At 39.5% G+C, this 19,544-nt stretch overlaps 2 protein-coding genes and 1 long non-coding RNA gene across 5 annotated transcripts in view; 2 read left to right on the forward strand and 1 right to left on the reverse strand.

Moving 5' to 3' along the window:
• The window catches only part of SAR1B (secretion associated Ras related GTPase 1B), a 36,088-nt gene extending 35,068 nt beyond the window's left edge, over positions 1-1,020 (reverse strand). Inside the window, exon 1 of the mRNA XM_065918574.1 lies at positions 884-1,020. The gene's annotated coding sequence lies outside the window, so the exon portion shown is untranslated. The remainder of the gene's footprint in view (positions 1-883) is intronic.
• A 62-nt stretch (positions 1,021-1,082) lies between these two features.
• LOC136156122 (uncharacterized) lies at positions 1,083-7,876 on the forward strand. Its single transcript, XR_010660907.1, has 3 exons — positions 1,083-1,152; positions 6,652-6,753; positions 7,692-7,876. It is a non-coding gene; the product is annotated as an uncharacterized lncRNA (long non-coding RNA).
• A 159-nt stretch (positions 7,877-8,035) lies between these two features.
• Positions 8,036-19,544, forward strand: part of SEC24A (SEC24 homolog A, COPII coat complex component) — a 71,781-nt gene continuing 60,272 nt past the window's right edge. Inside the window, exon 1 of one of the 3 annotated variants that reach the window (XM_065918572.1) lies at positions 8,036-8,584. In XM_065918572.1, coding sequence (XP_065774644.1) covers positions 8,488-8,584 — 97 coding nt within the window. In that variant the 5' untranslated portion in view covers positions 8,036-8,487. The remainder of the gene's footprint in view (positions 8,585-19,544) is intronic. The other 2 variants (XM_065918571.1, XM_065918570.1) reach the window with 2 other exon arrangements.

Genomic DNA, 19,544 nt, shown 5'->3' on the forward strand with positions numbered 1-19,544 from the left:
AGAGATACTACTATTCCCTCAGTGGATGGCTGTATGGAACTAAACCTTTTGGTTCGTGTAATGAACAAAAAGTACATTAGTGCCTTACACACAGTAGACAACAAATGTTCCTTTCCCTCTTTCATTTGCCTCATTGAGACTCTAATTGGTGTTCTAACACTGAACGCAGGACAGTCTTAAGTGTGAGATAAAAATGTGCAACTAATAATGGGTTTACTTTTTCAAATTAAAAGTATTTCTTCAGCTCATTCTGTTCAATGTACCTAATACCTTAAAATTCCTGACGAGTTTGGTTCTTTTGGTCAACGATGTTAAGAGTTTCAGCTGTTGTCAAAGTCAGTATTTAAACCTTGTTGGAAACTCTTGGGACAGTCTGTAAATAATTGCAGCTTTCCCCCAAGAGTATGGTGTATGTTTTTTCCCCACTCAACTGGGACTTGGGCAATGGGAAAACGTTAACTACTGGTAGTAAGGAAAGCTCGATTTGTCCCCACACTGTGTGGGAGAGTTGAAAACAACACGTCGTGTCACTGCCTCTGAGCTGTCAATGATCCCCGCAGCCTTCACCTTACCTGGTAAGGAAACTGAGGCTAAGGGCAAGGAAGGGCTTGGCTGCAGTTCAGAGTCATCTATTTGATTCCTGCAATTACCACCATTTGACAGCAGCTGTGTCCTATGCAGATGGCCGTCAGAGTGGCCCCGCGAAGCATGAAAGGAACCTGTCGTCTTTCCCGCCGCCAGATTCCAGGGCGAAAAACAGGAGCCCCTTCCCCGCCCGGCTATAGGCAGGGGCATCGAGTGGGCCCAGCCCCAAAGGCGCTCCTTCCCCGGGATCGACAGCTGCCGCCCGCCAGTTCTCCCGGGACGAGAGGCCGCCACTTACCTGCGGTTGGAGAAAACGCAATTCCTTGTTTGGAGTCGGCCCTATTCACTCCGACACCGAACTGCAAAGAACGATGGCTGCCGCGGCCGTAGTTCGCGTTAGCGCCTTCCGGGCCGGCGGGTGCTTCACTCGCGAAGGTTCGCAGGACAGCAGTGCCGAGCGCCTGCAGTTCCGCCTTCCGGCGGTTCCGCGGACAATCCCGCGGTTGAGTGCGCTGCGAGGTGGGACCTGCTGCCCACACAGGCCTGAAGGAGTTTCAGGCAGAGAAGGTAACACCGGTGTTTAGCTTGGGGAAATTATACGTGACATCCTCTTTTCTTTCTTTTCTTTTTTTAAAATTACATTTTCACAGTGCACCTGTTTCTTGAGTTCAACGAGTAATTTACAAAATGTAACTATGTGCCAGATAATGTGTTGAGCTTTCAACAGGCTGTCTTTACTCCGTCGTTCTTTACTAATGAATGTTGATCTTTAAGACTGTCTTGACTCTGCTGTTTTTTGCTCATGGATGTTACTTTTCTTAAATTTATTCAAATAGGAATACTCGGGTGCCTTGAATGAAAATGTGATGGCAGGGCTTCCAAGATTGCTCTCAAGCCTAGGATTCTTTCTCGGTGATGCAGACAGAACAAGGAGGTGCTTGGGGACTGAAGCAGTTATTCGATAGATTCCCAACAAGCCTATTACTGGCTGTGTTGGATCTCCGCCTCTTTCATCCCAGCCTCAGGAAATGACTTACTCCATTGGTCCTCGCTTCTCACTTGTCATTCTTTCTGCCAGAACGGCTTCCGCAGATAGCTCCCTCCACCAGGCTAACTCCTACACACTCTTCAGGTCTCAGCACCAATAGCTCTCTCATCAGACTCCCTCTCAGATTCAGTTAAGCCTTTTATTTCAGGTTTCCCCAGCAACTGTACAATTTATCTTATGATTGATTGAAGTAATCTTGCTTATAATTTTACAATTAAAATGTATGATTATTTATCTATAGCCTCCCCAACAGGCATTCTGTCAGCTTCCTTAGGTCAAGAACCGTATCTGCCTTTTCTCCTGTTGAACATATTTTCAGTGCTTGGCATACTATAGTTGCTGAATACATTCGAGCAAGTGATTCATTCATAAAAGACTTTTAGGTCCATTTTTGTCCTCAGGGGGATAAAGAATTTCACTCGAGTCCATTGGTCTAAGTTGGAGAAGCCTGCTATTCTATTCTGGGTTTTCCTTTATTCTCCTTTCCACAGATCTAGTCTTCAGTTTGGTTTAATAAATACTTTTTTTAAAAAAATGGAGGATAATTGCTTTACAGTGTTGTGTTGGTTTCTCCCACACAAAAATGCTAATCAGCCATAATTATACATATATCGTCTCCCTCTTGAGCCTTTCTCCCCCAGACAGTAAATACTTTTTTAAGTGGCTTGAGGCACTTCACTGGACTTCTCAAGATTATGCCACAGCTCTTTTCCAGAATTGAAAAGATTTCCTGATATCCTTGGCATTAGAGTTAGCCTTTAGATAGAAATCTAGATTATGATTCCTGCTGACTTCAGCAATAGACTGTAAATCGATTAGGAATGGGGGAATGACAATAAGCAAGACAGTCTTTTTCTTCCAGGACCTTTTGATTTGACTGGGAGATATTTTAATTCACAACTGACTATAAAAGAAGGTAGGAGGAGAGAAAGGATAACAAACTACAAGCTTCTGGTAGGGGTGAGGGAGTGGAGAGGCAGGAGATATCAGTGTTTGAGGAGAGCCTTACAGGATATGTAAGATACTTACCCTTGAGCTTTTTGATGACTAATATCATGATAAAAGTAATACACAATCATGGTTAAAAAGTTTGGAAAGTCAAGAAAAATGGAAACAAAAATCATCCTCTGTCACACCTCACAGATATAAACATTTTTATAAGATTATAATCCTACTATGAACAGTTTTGTAAAACATTTAAAATTAAAAACATTTCAATATAATCAAGTATTCTTCTAAATCATTAATTTTAATGACTGTATTTTAATAGAGTACAGCTACAGATTATGGTTCTAACATTAACCACTTGAAGTTTCAGTTACTACATATGTAAAATGGGGATTAATATTCAGCAGGGATAATATCATAATGTGAGAATAACATTTAGAAAGGAACAGAGATGGGCAAAGCACCAGGCAAGTATTATGCTTTGACTAAATAGCTTTCCACTACATCCACCAAGGATGTAGACTCCCAAGCTATAGAGCCTTTTGGAGGTTCTGAGCAGAACAGGAACAGGGTCAGAATCCTATTTTTGAAAGTTTGCTCTGGCAGCAGTGTGTGGGTTGTATTGGAACAGATAAGGACTAAAAACTGAGATTCGTAATGAGACAGCTGCAATCACAGAGGTGAGAGGTAATATGGGGCAGTGCTGGGTCAGTGGGAACAAAGAGAGAGTCAGGTGTGAGAAATTATAGAAGTTAGAACCTATATGTGATTGATTACATGTTGGTAGCAAAAGTAGAGGAAATATCAAAGTTCCAAGATTTAACCTGGCTTAGTGAGTCTACTTCTATCTCCTGTACAACCACCTTACTGCACGTCACTATCATCTGTGGCCTGGGTTACTGCAGCAACTCTTCTTTCCCCATCAATTGGTTATCTTCACAGCTATTGGATTGATTTTTTGATGCATTCATATTAAAGCATGAATTTAATTACTCTACTGTTTACCATTCTTCAATTGCTTCCCAAAGTCTATAAAGTCTTTACAATGCCTTATAAGGCTCTTGCTGCTCTGCCTCCTATATTTCTCCAATCTCATCTTGTGCCATTCTGTCTTGCTCACCACAGCAAGCTCATTCCTGTCTCTGAGCTCTTGTAGGTGCTGTTCCCTTTGCCCAGAGTCCTACTTCTCCCCATATTCTCCCTTTGTATAGCTAACTTCCTTGTCCTTTAGATCACAGCTTTAAATGTCACCTCATGTCCTAACCATCCTATCTACATCAAGTCCCTGCTTCCTAGTCTCTATCTTACTACCAGTACCTCAACAGCACTTATCAAGTTCAAAATTTAAAAAGGTATATTTATTTACATTTTTATTGCATTTCCTCCACTGAAAACTCCACAGAAGGAAGAGACCCTGTCTGTCCTGTTGTTTTTTCTTGGTGCCTGTCCTACGGAAGGCATTTAATCAGTATTTGTTGAATGAATGAATAAATCAATTAATGAAGGAGCTGATGAGGTCATCCAGTAGAGAATATGGTGAAAAAATAGTTTAGAAGGGAATTTATATTTCAGATTTCTGATACCATGGTGCCAGAGTATATGTGGATAGGCAGGGACAGAGAGATATAAGGAAAGAGTGGGCCTTTGATATTGTACCAGCTACCCAGAGGAAATAAAGTCTGACCAGACACTGACAGTATTTCAGCTACACTACAGGTCAGTATCAGATGGGACACATGTAGCATAATAGTTAAGAATAAAAGAATTAGAGAACATGATACTTCAGAAATAAGTGCTAGTGGTATGATTTAGTCTCCAAGTGCAATAGGAACTTATAGTAGTGAACAAATGAGGGTCAAAATATTCTGAATAGAAGATTGGAAGAGATGACACTTATCAATTTATCCATTCAAAAATGTTCACTGAACACCTGTTAAATGTGAGGCCCCAAACTATGTGTTGAGAATACAGAGTTGAACAGGACACAGGCCCTGGTCTCTCTTATGGTCTAACCAAGGAGACAGACATGAAATCAAAATGATTACCTTAAAACTTTCATGAGGTATATAAAATTTTATTCCATTGAAGAAAGATAAGCATGAAAGTGAAAGAAGTCGCTCAGTCGTGTCCGACTCTGTGGGACCCCATGGACGGTAGCCTACCAGGCTCCGCGGTCCATGGGATTTTCCAGGCAAGAATACTGGAGTGGGCTGCCATTTCCTTCTCCAGGGGATCTTCCCAACCAACACAAATATATAACAATGTTGGTAAGTGCTGTGAAGAAAAAAAAAAAAAAAGGATGGGAGGGATAGAAAGTCAGTAGGGAGAGTATGCTGTTGTACAGGGTGTTCAGAAAAGGCCTCACCATTAGGTACCATTTGACTAAAGAAAGGGTGAGAGAATGAGCTGGATGAGTGTCTTGGGGAAGAGCATCCCAGGTAATGGAAATAAGAATTAAGGCAGACTTGTGCTTGTATGCCTAGAGAGATTCCTTATTCCTAAATAAGGAATCAAAGTCAATGACGTATTCTTTGTACAGAGTTGTTCCTTTAGGTCTTAAAAAAAAAAAAACTAATAGTGAGTGTGTCTGGAGTAGTGAGTGAGAGGGAGTGTAGAAGATGATGAGAGAGATAATAAGGCTGGCTGAGTGATCTGAAGCCTTGAAGGCTATGAGTCAGACTTTGGATTTTACTCAGAATGAGAAGAGAAAACTCACGCAGAGAAACTTTAACTTGATGGAGCAGGTAAAGGGAGCAATTACAGGTTTAGAGGTATAGGAAAATAAAAGTGGAATCAGTACTTTGAAGCTCAGTTCAACATGAAGGATGGGTGGGAGAGATTGAAAGCAGAAAGACCATCCCGATAGTTCAAGTGTGAGATGAGGAAAACTAACTAGAGTGGGCAGTGAGAACTACATAAAATTGAAAAGTTTTCAAAGAAAGCAATTTACTACCTTGGTGTGGGATAACTGAGCTTGCACCTTCAGAACCACTGACTTCGGATACAAACAGATGTCCTGTGAGAGGCAAATGAGGCCAAAGGCACTGTTTATAAAACGGAACCACAAGACAGTTTCAAAAGAAACCTGCTGTTTGTAATTGAAACTAGTTCTTTGTTTGAAATAGGACAAATTTTAAAAAATAACTAGAAGACCTAAAATAATTTCCATTATCCTGAAAAATAAGCAGAATTGATCCTGCTTATCAGCTGACAGCTCAGTAGTTATGAGCAGGCAGGCAAAGTGGACTTAGGCTGGCCTGAGCCTAAGTCCACATCTGCACATCAGCAGATTTTATTAGGAATGCATCTCCCTTTTTTGGGTCTAACTAAGGAATCAAAAGTCAATGAAATAGTATACTATGAAATATTCTTAGTATAATGCTGCCTCTTTACTGAAACACTTTTGTGTCACTTATTTTATTGTTTATAATTTTCTTGAACAGGGTTGAAGGCTCTGAAAATAATATACAGAAAATGTGATACATAGGTATGTGGAGAGGCATATGTGGTAGAAGGGTCCTGTTCTGGAAATCAAGGATTACAAAGTAGAATATATTATTGACATTAGTTTAGAAAAGTGTATGGTAGTATAGGGTAGATATAATAATTGATCAAAGAAATATCAATAACTTTAACAACTGGTAATAGTACTAATAATTTTTCCATAAAATTTATGTGGCCACACTTTAAGAAGCCAGAGGATTTGGCACTTGTGTGGATATTTAAATATGAAAAGCACTTAACTGTTTAAGTTTGTTTTCTCACCTCAGTTACTTAAACTTACTTTCCTACTATTCCTCAGGGTGTGTAGATGACAAATAATGCCTTTTCCTTCAATATTTTAAAGCTGTTACATTGAAAATGTAAAAGACACTTGAAAGACTTAACCATAGTTTTGTTTCTTGTTTTTGTTTTTGGAGTGGGGGGTGATAATAGCAACAGGGATACATAGGGGTGTGACACATTTTAGAAAAAGCATTGTTTACTTATTAGCAAATTATTTACATTTATTTAACCTGATTGAACCAGAGGTTACTTGCTTTTTAAAATGGCTAATTCTTCTTCATCAGTTGCTGCTGCTGCTGTTGTTTTTTTGCTGAACAGAGATATTGCTTAAACAGAACAAAGTCCAAAGAAAACTTGATTTAACCAAATCCAACTCGGATGCCAAGGTTAGTAAACCAAGATCATTAAAATGTTGCATAAAAAATTAAACTAATGCAAGTTTGAGTCCAGGCCTAAGGATTTGCTCTTTTTTTTTTTTTTTGGATTTGCTCTTTTGAAGAGTAACACTGATTTTTCTAAGCTCAGGGAGGTTGAGTTTCTGAGGTCTATTTTCTCAGAAAATAGACTTGTGTTTATGTATCTTAAAACCATTGAGAGGCTTGTGATTGTGTATCTTTTCAAGTGGTCTTGGGACATATGCTTTGGGATTTTTGTTATGGGGCCCTAAGCTAAAAACATTTTGACCAAAAGTATCATCTTCATTCTAAAGACTTTGTACCTGTATCTTGTACAAAGGAATTGAGTTTTTCAATTTCATGCACAGCAAACACATTTTTACACATATGAGGCAAATGTTAAAAAAAAGATAAAAATTAACAGGTAGTTATTTGAATTCTTACTGTTTTCAGGCCTCTCACAGCAGTTTAGTTCTTACTTTTTGTATGTAATATAACATTTCATAGTAGGCATTTGATATTAAATGAGTTAAGATGTATTTCACCTTTCACAGATTTTGAAACCCTTGGCAAGACATTTTAGTCAACGACACAAGTCTATAGTTGAAAGGAGGGCTTTATCATCAGCTCAGGACAGGAAAAACCTAAGTATAAGGAAGGTGGCTAATATGATCACTGATGTCATTAACTATGTTGTCTAATCATTCCAGTTTCTACCTCCCCTTAGTCTCAAAAGTAAAAAAAAAAAAAAAAGTCTACTTGCAAGAAAAAAAGTCACCTTGCCTAGAAAGGAAGTTTGAATGTTGTACTTTACTGTAAACTCTTAGAAGAGGAAATAAAATTGCCATTTAAATATGTTAATGAACTCTGGCATGACTTGCTATATGAATCAGCGAGTTTCAAAATTAAAATTACTTTTGAATCTTCAGGTCAAAAAGCAAAGGCCTCCTCTTCGATTTGATTACTTTGAACACCTATACCTAATTAACCTTTAAAAAAAATCCCTTATAAATTACACCTGGAATATGATGAAATGTGAAATGAAATACCGTGATGAACATTAATCGGTTCAACAGAGGACAATGAAGTCTGTCCTCTCAGGTAATCTTCACAAAAACTGGAGAACTGTCAGTCCCACCCCTCGAAAGCTGCCACTGAAACCCTGACTGTCCTCAGATCCCGGCCTTGCCGCGTTCACGACGGCGGGGATTTCCGTGTCGGTGACACACGCCACTTCCGGCCGACAGTGAGAGTCAGTGACGTGGCAGGAGAGGCCGAGCACGGTCCTTCGGGCCGGGACACCCGGAGCTGTCAGGTGGCTCAGGGCAGCCCCGCCGGGAGAGAAGAGCTCACCGACTGAGGCTGCCGCTGCGAGGCCGGAGCCGGAAGTGCCACGTGTCCCGATTGCGCCTGCGCGCCCAGCGGCTGACAGGCAGTTCCGGTCGGGGCCTCCCTTAGTCTGTCTCCGCTTGGCTGCTGCTTTACAACCCGGCGTTCGCGGCCCCAGCGGCCCGACACCCAAGCCTCGGCACCCAGGCCAAGCTCTGACCGCCGGCGGACTGGGGAGAATGCGGCGCCATGCGTAGGGCTCCCTGCGCCGCCCTCTCTCAATCCGGCTTTCAGTCCTAAGTCGTTAGCCCCATCTCTGGCTTCCAGCCGTCGTTTTTCAACTCTTGGCTTGGGGCTGTCGCAGACCCCGACCAGACCCCTATAAACGTCGTCGTCATGTCCCAGCCCGGGATACCCGCCTCTGGCGGCGCCTCCACCGGCCTCCAGGCCCAGAATGGGGCCGCCTCGGCGTCGGGGTCTCCCTACACCAACGGTAAGTACCTCTGGGTGTTAAGAGTTGGGGAAGGCGAAGTTTGGGCCCCGGCCCGAGTTGACCTTTGGTTGTTGCCTCCGTCTGAGGGGACATCAGGCGAGAGTGACTTCCCTGCCAGGGTCAGGAGCGCCTGGAGCTGGGAGGCTGAGCCACAGGGACCGCGACTTGCTTAGTGTTTCATATTTATTTATTTATTCTTTCGTTCAGCATACAGTTGCTGAGCACTTGCTGTATAAAACGCCCTGGGTATACATGGGTGAAAAACACAGACGCCGTCATTAACTCACAACTCGCATGCAAGGCTCTTGGCATCTGTTTATGTGCCCTTTCTCTCCGCGCCACCTCACCTTCGTCTTCTGGAGAGCACGGTTTGGGGTCTGATTAATTTCGGTCCGGTCAGGCCTGCATTAAAGTACTCAGTGTGAACCTGCGGAGATGAATGGAGGATTATGCTTTGCCTCTTTAGGACCTGCTCCTCTCTCCCTGAACCTTCCCCGAATTGTACCTAGGCCACCTGTTCAGTTTTTCAGCTTTAGAAGGGGAGGATCTCCTGTTTGATTTCCAGAGGTCGTTACATCACTTGGAAAGTGATTGGACACAAATTCTCTGGACCTCTGACCAGAGTGTACATGTGGCACTATAATTTGTCATTCGGTGTGAGGATGTCTTCTAATTTTATACTCTTTCTAGGATTCTTTAAATTGTCCTATGTTGTGATTTGCTAAGTTCTTTATAATCATAAAGAACTTATAATAAAGACAGATGTTCTCCCAACATCTGTTGGGAGATGGGTTACCAGTTTACTTATAAATCTTTAGTTCTTGGAAACAAAACTAGTAGAATAATATTAAAATGCTTCAGTTTCCCATTGAAATCTAAGATTTCTGTGGAGTTCGAGAAAATAACCACTGACTAAAATAGCTAATTTACATTGTTTTTAGAGACTACTGGTTTCTTTACAAAGAAGGCTCCAAAAGACTTTTAAAAATGTCTATGAGTAGGCAAGTATGTAGGCAGTAGCAAGAATAAGTGAGAGTAAGCACTGAAATGGTATTAAGTTGAATCAGTTGTTTTTTCCCAAACTTATGGTAACAGATTATGTAAACTATTTTTTATTCTAGGCTAGTTAGTTGCATTTTCACTGAGGATGAAATGACTTTAAGACATTAAGACCAAAACTCTTAAGCAAGATGCCATATGACTGTATTTTTTCTTTAAGTTGCACTTCTACAGGAGCTTTAAATGGTAAATCCTGCAAATATGCTTGCAAACTTATACGTAAGTATAGTTTTGAATATTTTGAAATGGTAAAGCAGTTTAGCCATTGGGTATACTGTATTGGAGATGTTGTCACTATGTTGATTTGATCCAGTTCTGTCCTTAGGATTACAAAAGAGAATGAAAAAGGAGTCCGTGTACACAGCTTGCTCAGAGCCAATTTGGGAGTCAGATAGGGAAGGAAGTCATAGGATTGCAAATGTGTACCCCCACTTTCTAGAAAATAAGTTTCAGGTGTACAGCATTATAATTCGACATACACCACAAAGTGATCACCACCACAGGTCCAGTTACCATCCACCACTATACAGTTGACCCCTTCACCCATTTCCCCAACCCCCTTCCCTTCTGGTAACCACTAATCTGATCTCTGTATTGGTGAGTTTTTGTTTTATTTTGTCCGTTCACTTACTTTGTTTTTTTAGCTTCCAAATATGAGTGAAATTACATGGTATTTATCTTTCTTTGTCTGCTTATTTCACTTAGCATAGTACCTTCAAGTTCCATCCATGTTCTTGCAAATGGCAGGATTTCATTCTATTTATGGCTGAATTATATTAATATTCCATTGTGTGTGTGTCTATAACATCTTTATCCATTCATCCATTGATGGACAATTAGGTTATTTCCATATCTTGGCTGCTGTAAATAATGCTGTAGTGAGCACAGGGGTACATACATCTTTCTGAATTAGTGCTTTTGTATTCTTTGATAAATGCATAAAAGTAGAATAGTTGGGTCATATGGTATACACCCTTGTTTAGATATAACTTTGACATTCTTTTTATAAACCCTATTTCTAAAGTTTTTTTGTAAAAGTAGTCTTAGTAAAATGGCTAATATCCTGCATTGGGTTCCATTATTGTTCACATTGATCACTCCACTAATAATAAAGAGAGTAGGGATGTGGTGGAGAATTGGAGGGAAGGGTATTTCTCTAAAAGGTGAAAGAAAAGTTCAGTGCTGGATCTAATTTTTTTTGTTAACTCTTTCTAGGCACTTATTGCTGCTTAAATACTATTGAATTCTCATGCTTTAGGTTTAATGTAGCATGCCTAAAGTATGCATTAGAGTTCAGTTGGTTGGAGCTTCCTTTTTTTTTTTAAGATTATAATTTAAAAATTGATTGAGTCAACTCTTGTTTTTCTGTAACTTACTTTCGTATTGTATAGTGTTATTACAGAATACCTCATATATCTGGACATTTCTTTCTGTGGTTGATTGTTACATTGTACTACAATCCAAAGGTTGTCTAGAATGGTTTTTCTAAGTCTCTGTGTAGATTTGGGTACCTTCATTTCCTTTGCAGAAGTTGACACTGAAACTGCAAGACTACTTAAACTGGCAGATTTTCATCTGATTATCATATAATAAAGACTAAAAGCAAATCATGACTCCCACTTGTAATTAGCTCCTTTGTTGACTATTTGAGTCACTTTGTCAAGGCAGTTAGAAACTGTAGTTTTATTAACACTTTTTGTAATATTTATGTAATACTCAGCTTTTCCCCTTATAGGTTAAGAGTGAGAAGGATATTCTACATTCTCTCTTCCACCCAGATTCATTCCCCTGTTACATTATAATTTTATAAAATAGTATGTTTTCCCTCTAGACTGTAAGTCCTATGAGGGCAAGAATATCTGTTTTTGCTCATCATCTTCTCTCCAGCAGACTCGCATGGTGTCTAGCACATTTAAGAAATTACCAGTTTTGTTGAATGATTTTAGAATTGGGTATTTGCAGTTTAGTTCACTAAACATGTATTGACTTGTTCATTATAAGACGAGCTCATTTTCAACTGTTTTCTTTCTGGTGAAATTTTCTGTGGATTTTTGTACAGTTATTGTTGTTCAGTCACCAAGTTGTGTCTGATACTATCAGCTGAAACATAGTAGAATGTGATGTATGGGTTAGTCATCAGTTTAAATGCTAGACTTGTGTTCATATCTCTATTTTGGGCATGGCAGAAATGTAAATCTCTTTTAGTTTCTATGAGGTAAACCATAATTATGATTGTGTATTTTTAATACAGGCAGTCTTTTAAAAAAATTGGTTATTTATTTTTAGCCACGCTGGGTCTTGGTTGATTTGTGTGGGCTTTTCCTCTGCGGCTACTCCCTTGCGTGCGCAGATTCCTCATTGCAGCAACCTCTCTTTGGAGCACAGGCTCTAGGGTATGAGGGCTCAGTAGTGGTGGTGCAGGGGCCTAGTTGCTCCAGGGCATGTGGGGTCTTGCCAGATCAGGGATTGAACCCGTGTCCCTTGCATTGGCAGACAGATTCTTATCCACTGTGCAACCAGGGAAGGAAGTCCCATATGAAGTCTTTAGTGCTGAGACTAAAATTGGCATGTGATCTCTAACATTGATTGTTGTGGCTGAGTTCCTTTTAATGTTTTCAGTGGGCACAGTAACTTTGGAGTCCTACAGGACTGCCCGTGTGCAGGCTTAGTCACTCAGTCATGTCCAACCCTTTGTGACTCCATGGACTATAGCCCGCCAGGCTCCTCTAGTCATGGGATTCTCCAAGCAAGAATACTGGAGTGGGTAGCCATTTCCTTCTCCAGGGGATCTTCCTGACCCAGGGATTCAACTCACGTCTTTTGTGCTGCAGGCAAATTCTTTACTGTCTGAGCTACCGTGGAAGCCCATAAGACTTTGCATACCTCTAGTAGAATTTACTACATTGAGTGTCTGTTTGGACTTTGCTGATAGACTGGGAATTCCTAAAAGAAATAAAATAGTAACAATAAGAATTAGCATTTATCATGTACTTACTCTATTCCTAGTCATTGTGCTAGACTGCATTCTATGCATCATTTCATTTAATCCTCATAACAGCCCTGTGATATGAGAACTGTTAGGTTTACTGACCAGGAAACAAAGGTGAGTGGTCAAGCAACTCATTCAAGGTTACACAGCTAATGTGTTGTGGAACCTAGATTTAAACTTGGCAGTCTTATTTATTCAGCTTGCCTGGTGGTTATGCCTGGATCAAGGAACAGAAGCTTTTCTTTGGTTTCTTTATGTAGGTAGATATATATACTTAGCGTAAATGCTGATAGTTTTTGAAATTGCCACCCAGCATAGTTTCCTTTGGATTATAATTAATACATGACCAGACCCTCACTTTTGCTAGTACTGAGTCCATTTCTTTGCTGTTTCAGCATCACATCTCATAAATGTCTTGTACTTCTTGAAATTGCCGATGCCCCCACTTTGATTCTTAGCATTTGCTCTTGCCCCTTTCATTGCTTTCTTTAAAGCCGTTCTATTTAGTCACTGATCCACAAGTTGTCCTCATGCAGTAGCATCCATTTGTTGCACTTATAGTGTCAATTGGTCAACTGTAAGTGATCTGAGTGTATTTTGATGTCAGGTAGAGGTGCTAAATCGTTTTTTTCTCTCTATAATTGACTTGTTCTCCAGATCTGTTGTATTTAAAAGCACACATGCAGAAGGAACTTTTCAAAATTTAAGTAAAACATTGCCATCTAAAGCACAATGTTTTGAATATTTGGCTACTTTTCTGTAACTTTTATTTACTTTCATGTAGGACACCGTAACTAATGGAACCATATTCAAGAGAGCCTTGGATTAATTTGAACTGGTTTAGTCATTTGAATTCATGAATGGTAGGTAGAAAGTGTAAACTGTCCTGGCAAGTAGTAGCTCATTGTTTATTACTGGGGCTTCCTGGTGGTTCACTGATAAAGAACCTACCTGCAATGAAGGAGATGCAGGTTCAATTCTTGGGTTGAAAGATCCTCTGGAGGAGGAAATGGCAACCCACTCCAGTATTCTTGCCTGGAAAATCCCATGGACAGAGGATACTGGCAGGCTTCAGTCCATAAAGTCACTAAGAGTCAGACACGACTGAGCAACTGAGCACATGCATATATTTACTGAATGGATTGGTGAATGAGTTGTTTAAGAATACAAGACCTCAAGTCGTTGGGGAAATCATTCTGGGAGTATCATTTTTATGTATCAGTGGATTCTAAAGTTCATAAAGTTTATTCTGAAGTATGTGAGAATCACCAGTACATGTACAGTGGTAAAATTTAGACCATAAATTTTACTAGTTTAGGTTCTGGGATTTCATCAAGTATAAAATTGGAATTTGTAAACGTAGAACCTAGGTTCTCTTTGTTTCTGAAGCTTCTGGTTAGGTGATTGAGAAGCAGTCACCTGCATTTATTTTAATCTCTCATTTGTTTCTTTAATATAATTTCTAATTTGGCTTCTACTTTTATACATCTACCAAAACTGCCCTTAATAAGGCCACAAATAATTTCTTGGTTTTTAAGTTACAAAAAATATTTTTCGTCCCTCTCTCTAATTGCTCTCTTTCTCCTAAAATTTTGGTGATCTTTGGAGCTTTCTAACCTAGTTCCCTTCTTTTTCTTCCTTTCTAAACAAAACAAAACAATACAATATGAGCTTCCTTTGTGGCCCAGTGGTTAAGAAACCACCTGCCAGTGCAAGGAACATGGGCCTGATCCCTGGTCTGGGTAAGAGTCTACATGCCTTGGAGCAGCTGAGCCTGTATGCCACAAGTACTGTGCCCGTGCTCTTGAGCCTTTGAGCTGCATCAAGAGAAGCCACTGCAACAAGAAGCCCGAGCACCGCAATGAGAGAAAACTTGTGTGTAGCAGTGACGACCCAGAGCAGTAAAAATAAATAAATAATAAATAATATTTTAAAAATTAACAGTAAACATGTATTATTTCACATGATTTCTATGGCTGGCTCTTTTCTTACTCTGTACATACACCCTGCATGATATTATTAATTCTTGTGATATCAAACACTGTATGCCAGTGATTTCCAAAGTTATATCATAAGCTGAAACCTATCTCTTTTGCTGAAAATAGATGTCTTTCTAGTTCCACTTGAATTTCTTGGTGACACTTAAAGTATACTTAAAACAATTCTTCATTCTCTGTTTTGTTATTCCCTGCCTTCTGCAGTTCTTTTCTCCCCCTCCTGTCCTAATGTATGGCACTGTCATCTACCGAGTTGCACAGGTCAGAGTCCTGGGAGTCATTTTTGGTTCCTTCCCTTCTTCAATTCCACATCAGTTCCACAGGCTTATTGTGTCTCCCTATTCAATTCCAAGAACCCTATCAGTTCAGTTTCCTTTATCAGTTTTTTTAAGTAATGTGTAGGTGCTAAATATTTCTTTGCCACCTCAATGTTAAATTACCTTTTATAAAATGTATATACATATACAAAACTAGGTATAAACTCCACATGTTTTAGCTATTGTACCATTGTAAAACCAAAACAAATTAAGAACATTATAACAAAAGCAGTATAATTCAAACTTAATAAATAATGCAATGGATTGTTTGGCTGAAGCCAAAATTGATCAGTCTTCTGATTTTTAGCATGTTAGAACATCATTAGGGTGACTATTATGGTTATTGTTTTTCTTTTTTTTTTTTAAGATGAAACTAGTTTCAGGTTGTTGGAGAAGAAATATTTTTCCTCTGTACTCTTAGTTTTTAGTGCTTGGGAGCCTGTGAGTTAAACTGGCAAAAGACAGGATAGCAAGAGAAAAGGCAGAATTTACTCATGCGTATGAGGGTTCATAAAAATATGCCTTGAGAATTTGAGATTTATATACTATCTTAATAGGGGAAGAGGAGAGAGAAAAGAGCAGTTACGGAAAATGATTTTTAGGAAAAATAAATGAGTCCTTACTAGAATAAATGGGAGACTTGATCATTTTGTGACAACGTATGTTTAGGTGTTGGACAACTTAATTCTTTTGAGTTATTTTGGAAGGCTGTACTTTTTGGCAGATAAGTGCTTTTAGGCAGATTCTCGGAACTCATGCCCTCTACTCAAAATAATTTTTATGTCACAGTGTTATATTCTGGACCCCTTTAAAATCGCTGATCCATTATTTTGATAGATTATATAATTTATTAATGACTTCAAAATAATATAATTAAAACTGGTGAAAACTTCATTACATATTTACGACTGCACTTCTAAGAAACTATTGCAAGTTGATACATATGTAAAAAGACAGGTTTTACATTATAAGTCACTCAAAGTGGATCTACGATAATGACTACTACAAAGGAGTTTCTTTTTTTTTTTAATATTCTTGTGTTTTTTGTTTTCTGTTTTTTGTATATAATTTATTTATTTATTATTTTATGCTGTGCTGGGTCTTTGTTGCTGCATGTGGGCTGGGCTTTTTTTGGGGGGAGGGACTTTTCTTTCATTGCAATGAGCAGATTGTGGTGGCTTATCTTGTGTGGAGCATGGGCTCTCGGGCAAGTGGGCTTCAATAGTTGTGGCTCCTGGGCTCGAGAGCGCAGGCTCAGTAGTTGTGGTGTGTGGTGTGTGTGTGGTATGTGGGCTCCGAGGTGTGTGGTATCAAATGTAGTTGTAGTTGTGGTGTGTGTGTGGTGTGTGGTGTGTGGGCTCCGAGGCGTGTGGTATCAAATGTGTGTCACCTGCATTGGAAGGTGGATTCTTTACCACTGAGTCACCAGGGAAGCCCAGAGCAGATTCTTTTATGTTTGTCTTTCTACCTTATAGTCTCATGACTGCATAATCTTTTCATTTTCTTCATTGATATACTGTAGGACTTTTGCTTATTTTGTGCATTTTAATGATACTTGGCTTTCACTGACTGTACTTGGCTTAAAGACCTCTAGCATAATGGCCTGTGATGAAACAATAAATAAAATATTAGAGTGAGCCATGAAATCCTGTGGCAGTACTAGGCTGTGAGATGTTGGTTTCTATCCAGATGACCCAAAATATGCTTATATTACTTTTTATAAATGTTTTCATTGATTCAAAGATCTCTGTATTCCCACTACTGCTGTTTAGTCAATTATTTCTTACCTGGATTACTACTGTAGACTCTAGTATCTTCCAATCTCTCCTGCAATCCCCAAGAGGTTTTTTGATGTCCTAACCTCTTGCCTCACTTCAGATGCTTGACACAATCACTTGACTGCTGTGCCACACTGATTTTTCAGAATGCCGTTTTCCACCACAGGCTATTGCACATGTTGTTCCTTTTTCTGCAAGCACCCTTGACAATTCTTTTCCTGGGGCTACCTCCTATTGTCTCTTAAGATTTTACTCTCTCTTGTCCTCACCTGGTTGTCTTTCTGTTTGGACCATAGCTTCTTTTTTTTTTTTTTTGGACCATAGCTTCTTGAGGACAGGGATGGAGTGGAGCTTACCTTGTGTGCTCAGAAGATTCTTCATAAAATCTGTCTTTTCAATTAGGCAATGAATGGTATGTTCCTAACCATTTGGAATAAAATATAGCGGTGACAATAAAATTAATCAATAGGCTAATATCTAAGAGAGAAATGGAAAAATTTATTTCAGTCAACCTGAGGATTATAACCTGGGAGATAGTCTTTTAGAAAGCTCTGAGGAATATTCCCCCTGTCAGAAGTCAAAGTATAGTCATATACCTTTTTGAGACAAAGGATTGTACTTCAAATGACGTATTGACAGTTTACACAATCCAGATCTGCATGTACAGAGCTGGTAGTGAATCATCATGACCCTTTACAAGATTAATAAGGAAGGTTATCTCCTAAGTATGTGTGATTAATGCAGATACACATTACCCACTTAGGAGAGGAGTCCCAAGCAGAGAAAAAATTTATACTTAGAATTTTTTTGTCTTTCCATAAATAGGAATTTTATTTCATTAATTTCCCTTCTTTGATCATTCATCTTTTGATAGAAAGCATTAGGTAATCAAATATTTGGTCCCTTGATGCCACAGTGATGGCTTTCCTACCCTGTGTTTATCATTTTCCTTGATGTTGGAGTCTTAATAGCCTGGTTCTTTCTTTCCTTTTAGGCAGTTATACTAGTAAGATATCTGGCAAGGACTAATGGTTAATTTCAAGTTGTCTAGTAGGATATATGCCAGTTTTATCTTGCCACATAGATTGTGCATGTTCATTAATTCATAGAGAACTGTAGATGTGATCAGTAGTTTAAAAGTTTAAGCCAGAGCCTCCTAAACCAAACCATTTTTCTATTATTTCCCCTAAATTGGGAAGAGGATTATTCAGAGTAGAAATCTGATTCTTCATGTGTGTTAAGATGAGTTGGGCTTCCCTGGTAGCTCAGCTGGTAAAGAATCCACCTGCAATGCAGGAGACACTGGTTCAGTTCCTGGGTCGGGAAGATCAGCTGAAGAAGGGATAGGCTACCCACTCCAGTATTCTTGGACTTCCCTCATGGCTCAGCTGGTAAAGAATCCGCCTGCAATGCAGGAGACCTGGGTTCGATTCCTGGGCTGGGAAGATCTCCTGGAGAAGGGAACAGCTACCCATTCCAGTATTCTGGCCTGGAGAGTTCCATGGACTGTATAGTCCATGGGGTCACAAAGGGTCAGACCCAGCTTTCAAGATGAGTTATATCAGAAGACTATTGAATATAATATACAACATTCAGTATGTATTTCAGCACAATTTCCCCCTTGGGAAGCAATTAGAATCTCAAGGGTCATATTACAGTTCTGTAGCACCACTTTTTCTCATCATGTATACTTCTGAATTGAGCAAGCTACTGGCTTTAATAACTATCATTCAAAGCCTACTCAGTAAATCTTATTAAAGCCTCTATGTCAGTAATGATATCTTATATTTCAAGTGCGAAATAGCAGATTCTGTAGCTAAATGGTCATACCATTGGAAAACATTGAACCAAGCATGCTGGAATTGAAGGCAGATTGGCAGGGCCTGGTTCCAAGGCTGCCTGTAGGTGACCTTGAGCCCACGGGAAACCAGTTGTGCATCTTCCTGATCAGCCCAGGGAGAGCCAAGGCCATAAACTTGTTCCATAAATCCACTGGGATCAGGAGCTACCCAATACTTAACATCTAGTAAAAAGGAGATGTTATATATTTTGTGGCCAGTTTCAGAGCAAGTGTCATAAATTGGCCAGGTAACAGGGTCCCATTTAGTAATATTGATGGTAGCTTGCATGGTACTCAAGTTTCTTCTAAACTAAAATTTCTAAGGGCCATCCGATTAGAGTTTTGGAAAGGAGAAATTCACAAAGGTAACCCAGGAGTACTGGACATTGGTAATGGGCCACAAACTCAACATGCTGACTTTTGAAACTTGGCATATGATTAAGCCCAAGAAATAAATATTTGATTTATAAGCAGAAGTGTGAGCAGTTGTCCAAGTAATTAGTATACAAGTCTGGTCCAGCATTTTGGGTCAGCTCTCTACTTCAGATGTTTTCTTCTCATCCTGATCTGGTAGGGCTGGCCTCAGTTAGTCAGAGCTGGGTGTCAGAAACAGGAGCTGCAGTCTGTTTAGGAGAGGTAGCCTGATATGGCCCCTCCCAGTGTGGCTATAAAGAGTCCTTTATCTGATGTCTTTTCCAATATACATAATATCCTAGTTGCAGGTTATGGGGATTTGATCTTCATCCAAAGATAATTTACTGTGATAAACTCCAGAAACAAACTTAGAATGTCCTCTTAATAATTCAATTAAATTGTAACTAAATTCTATAATAATATTACATAACAAAGAGTTATTTTGGAAGTGAGTCTTTAGGCAGTAAATATAGAAAAACCTTAAAGACAACACTAAGACGTAATATGCATTGAAATATATTTTTTTCTAGTGCTCTCTTCAGCAGCACATACACTGAAATACATTT

Source organism: Muntiacus reevesi, chromosome 1, assembly GCF_963930625.1.
Source record: "Muntiacus reevesi chromosome 1, mMunRee1.1, whole genome shotgun sequence".
NCBI classification, from domain to species: domain Eukaryota; kingdom Metazoa; phylum Chordata; class Mammalia; order Artiodactyla; family Cervidae; genus Muntiacus; species Muntiacus reevesi.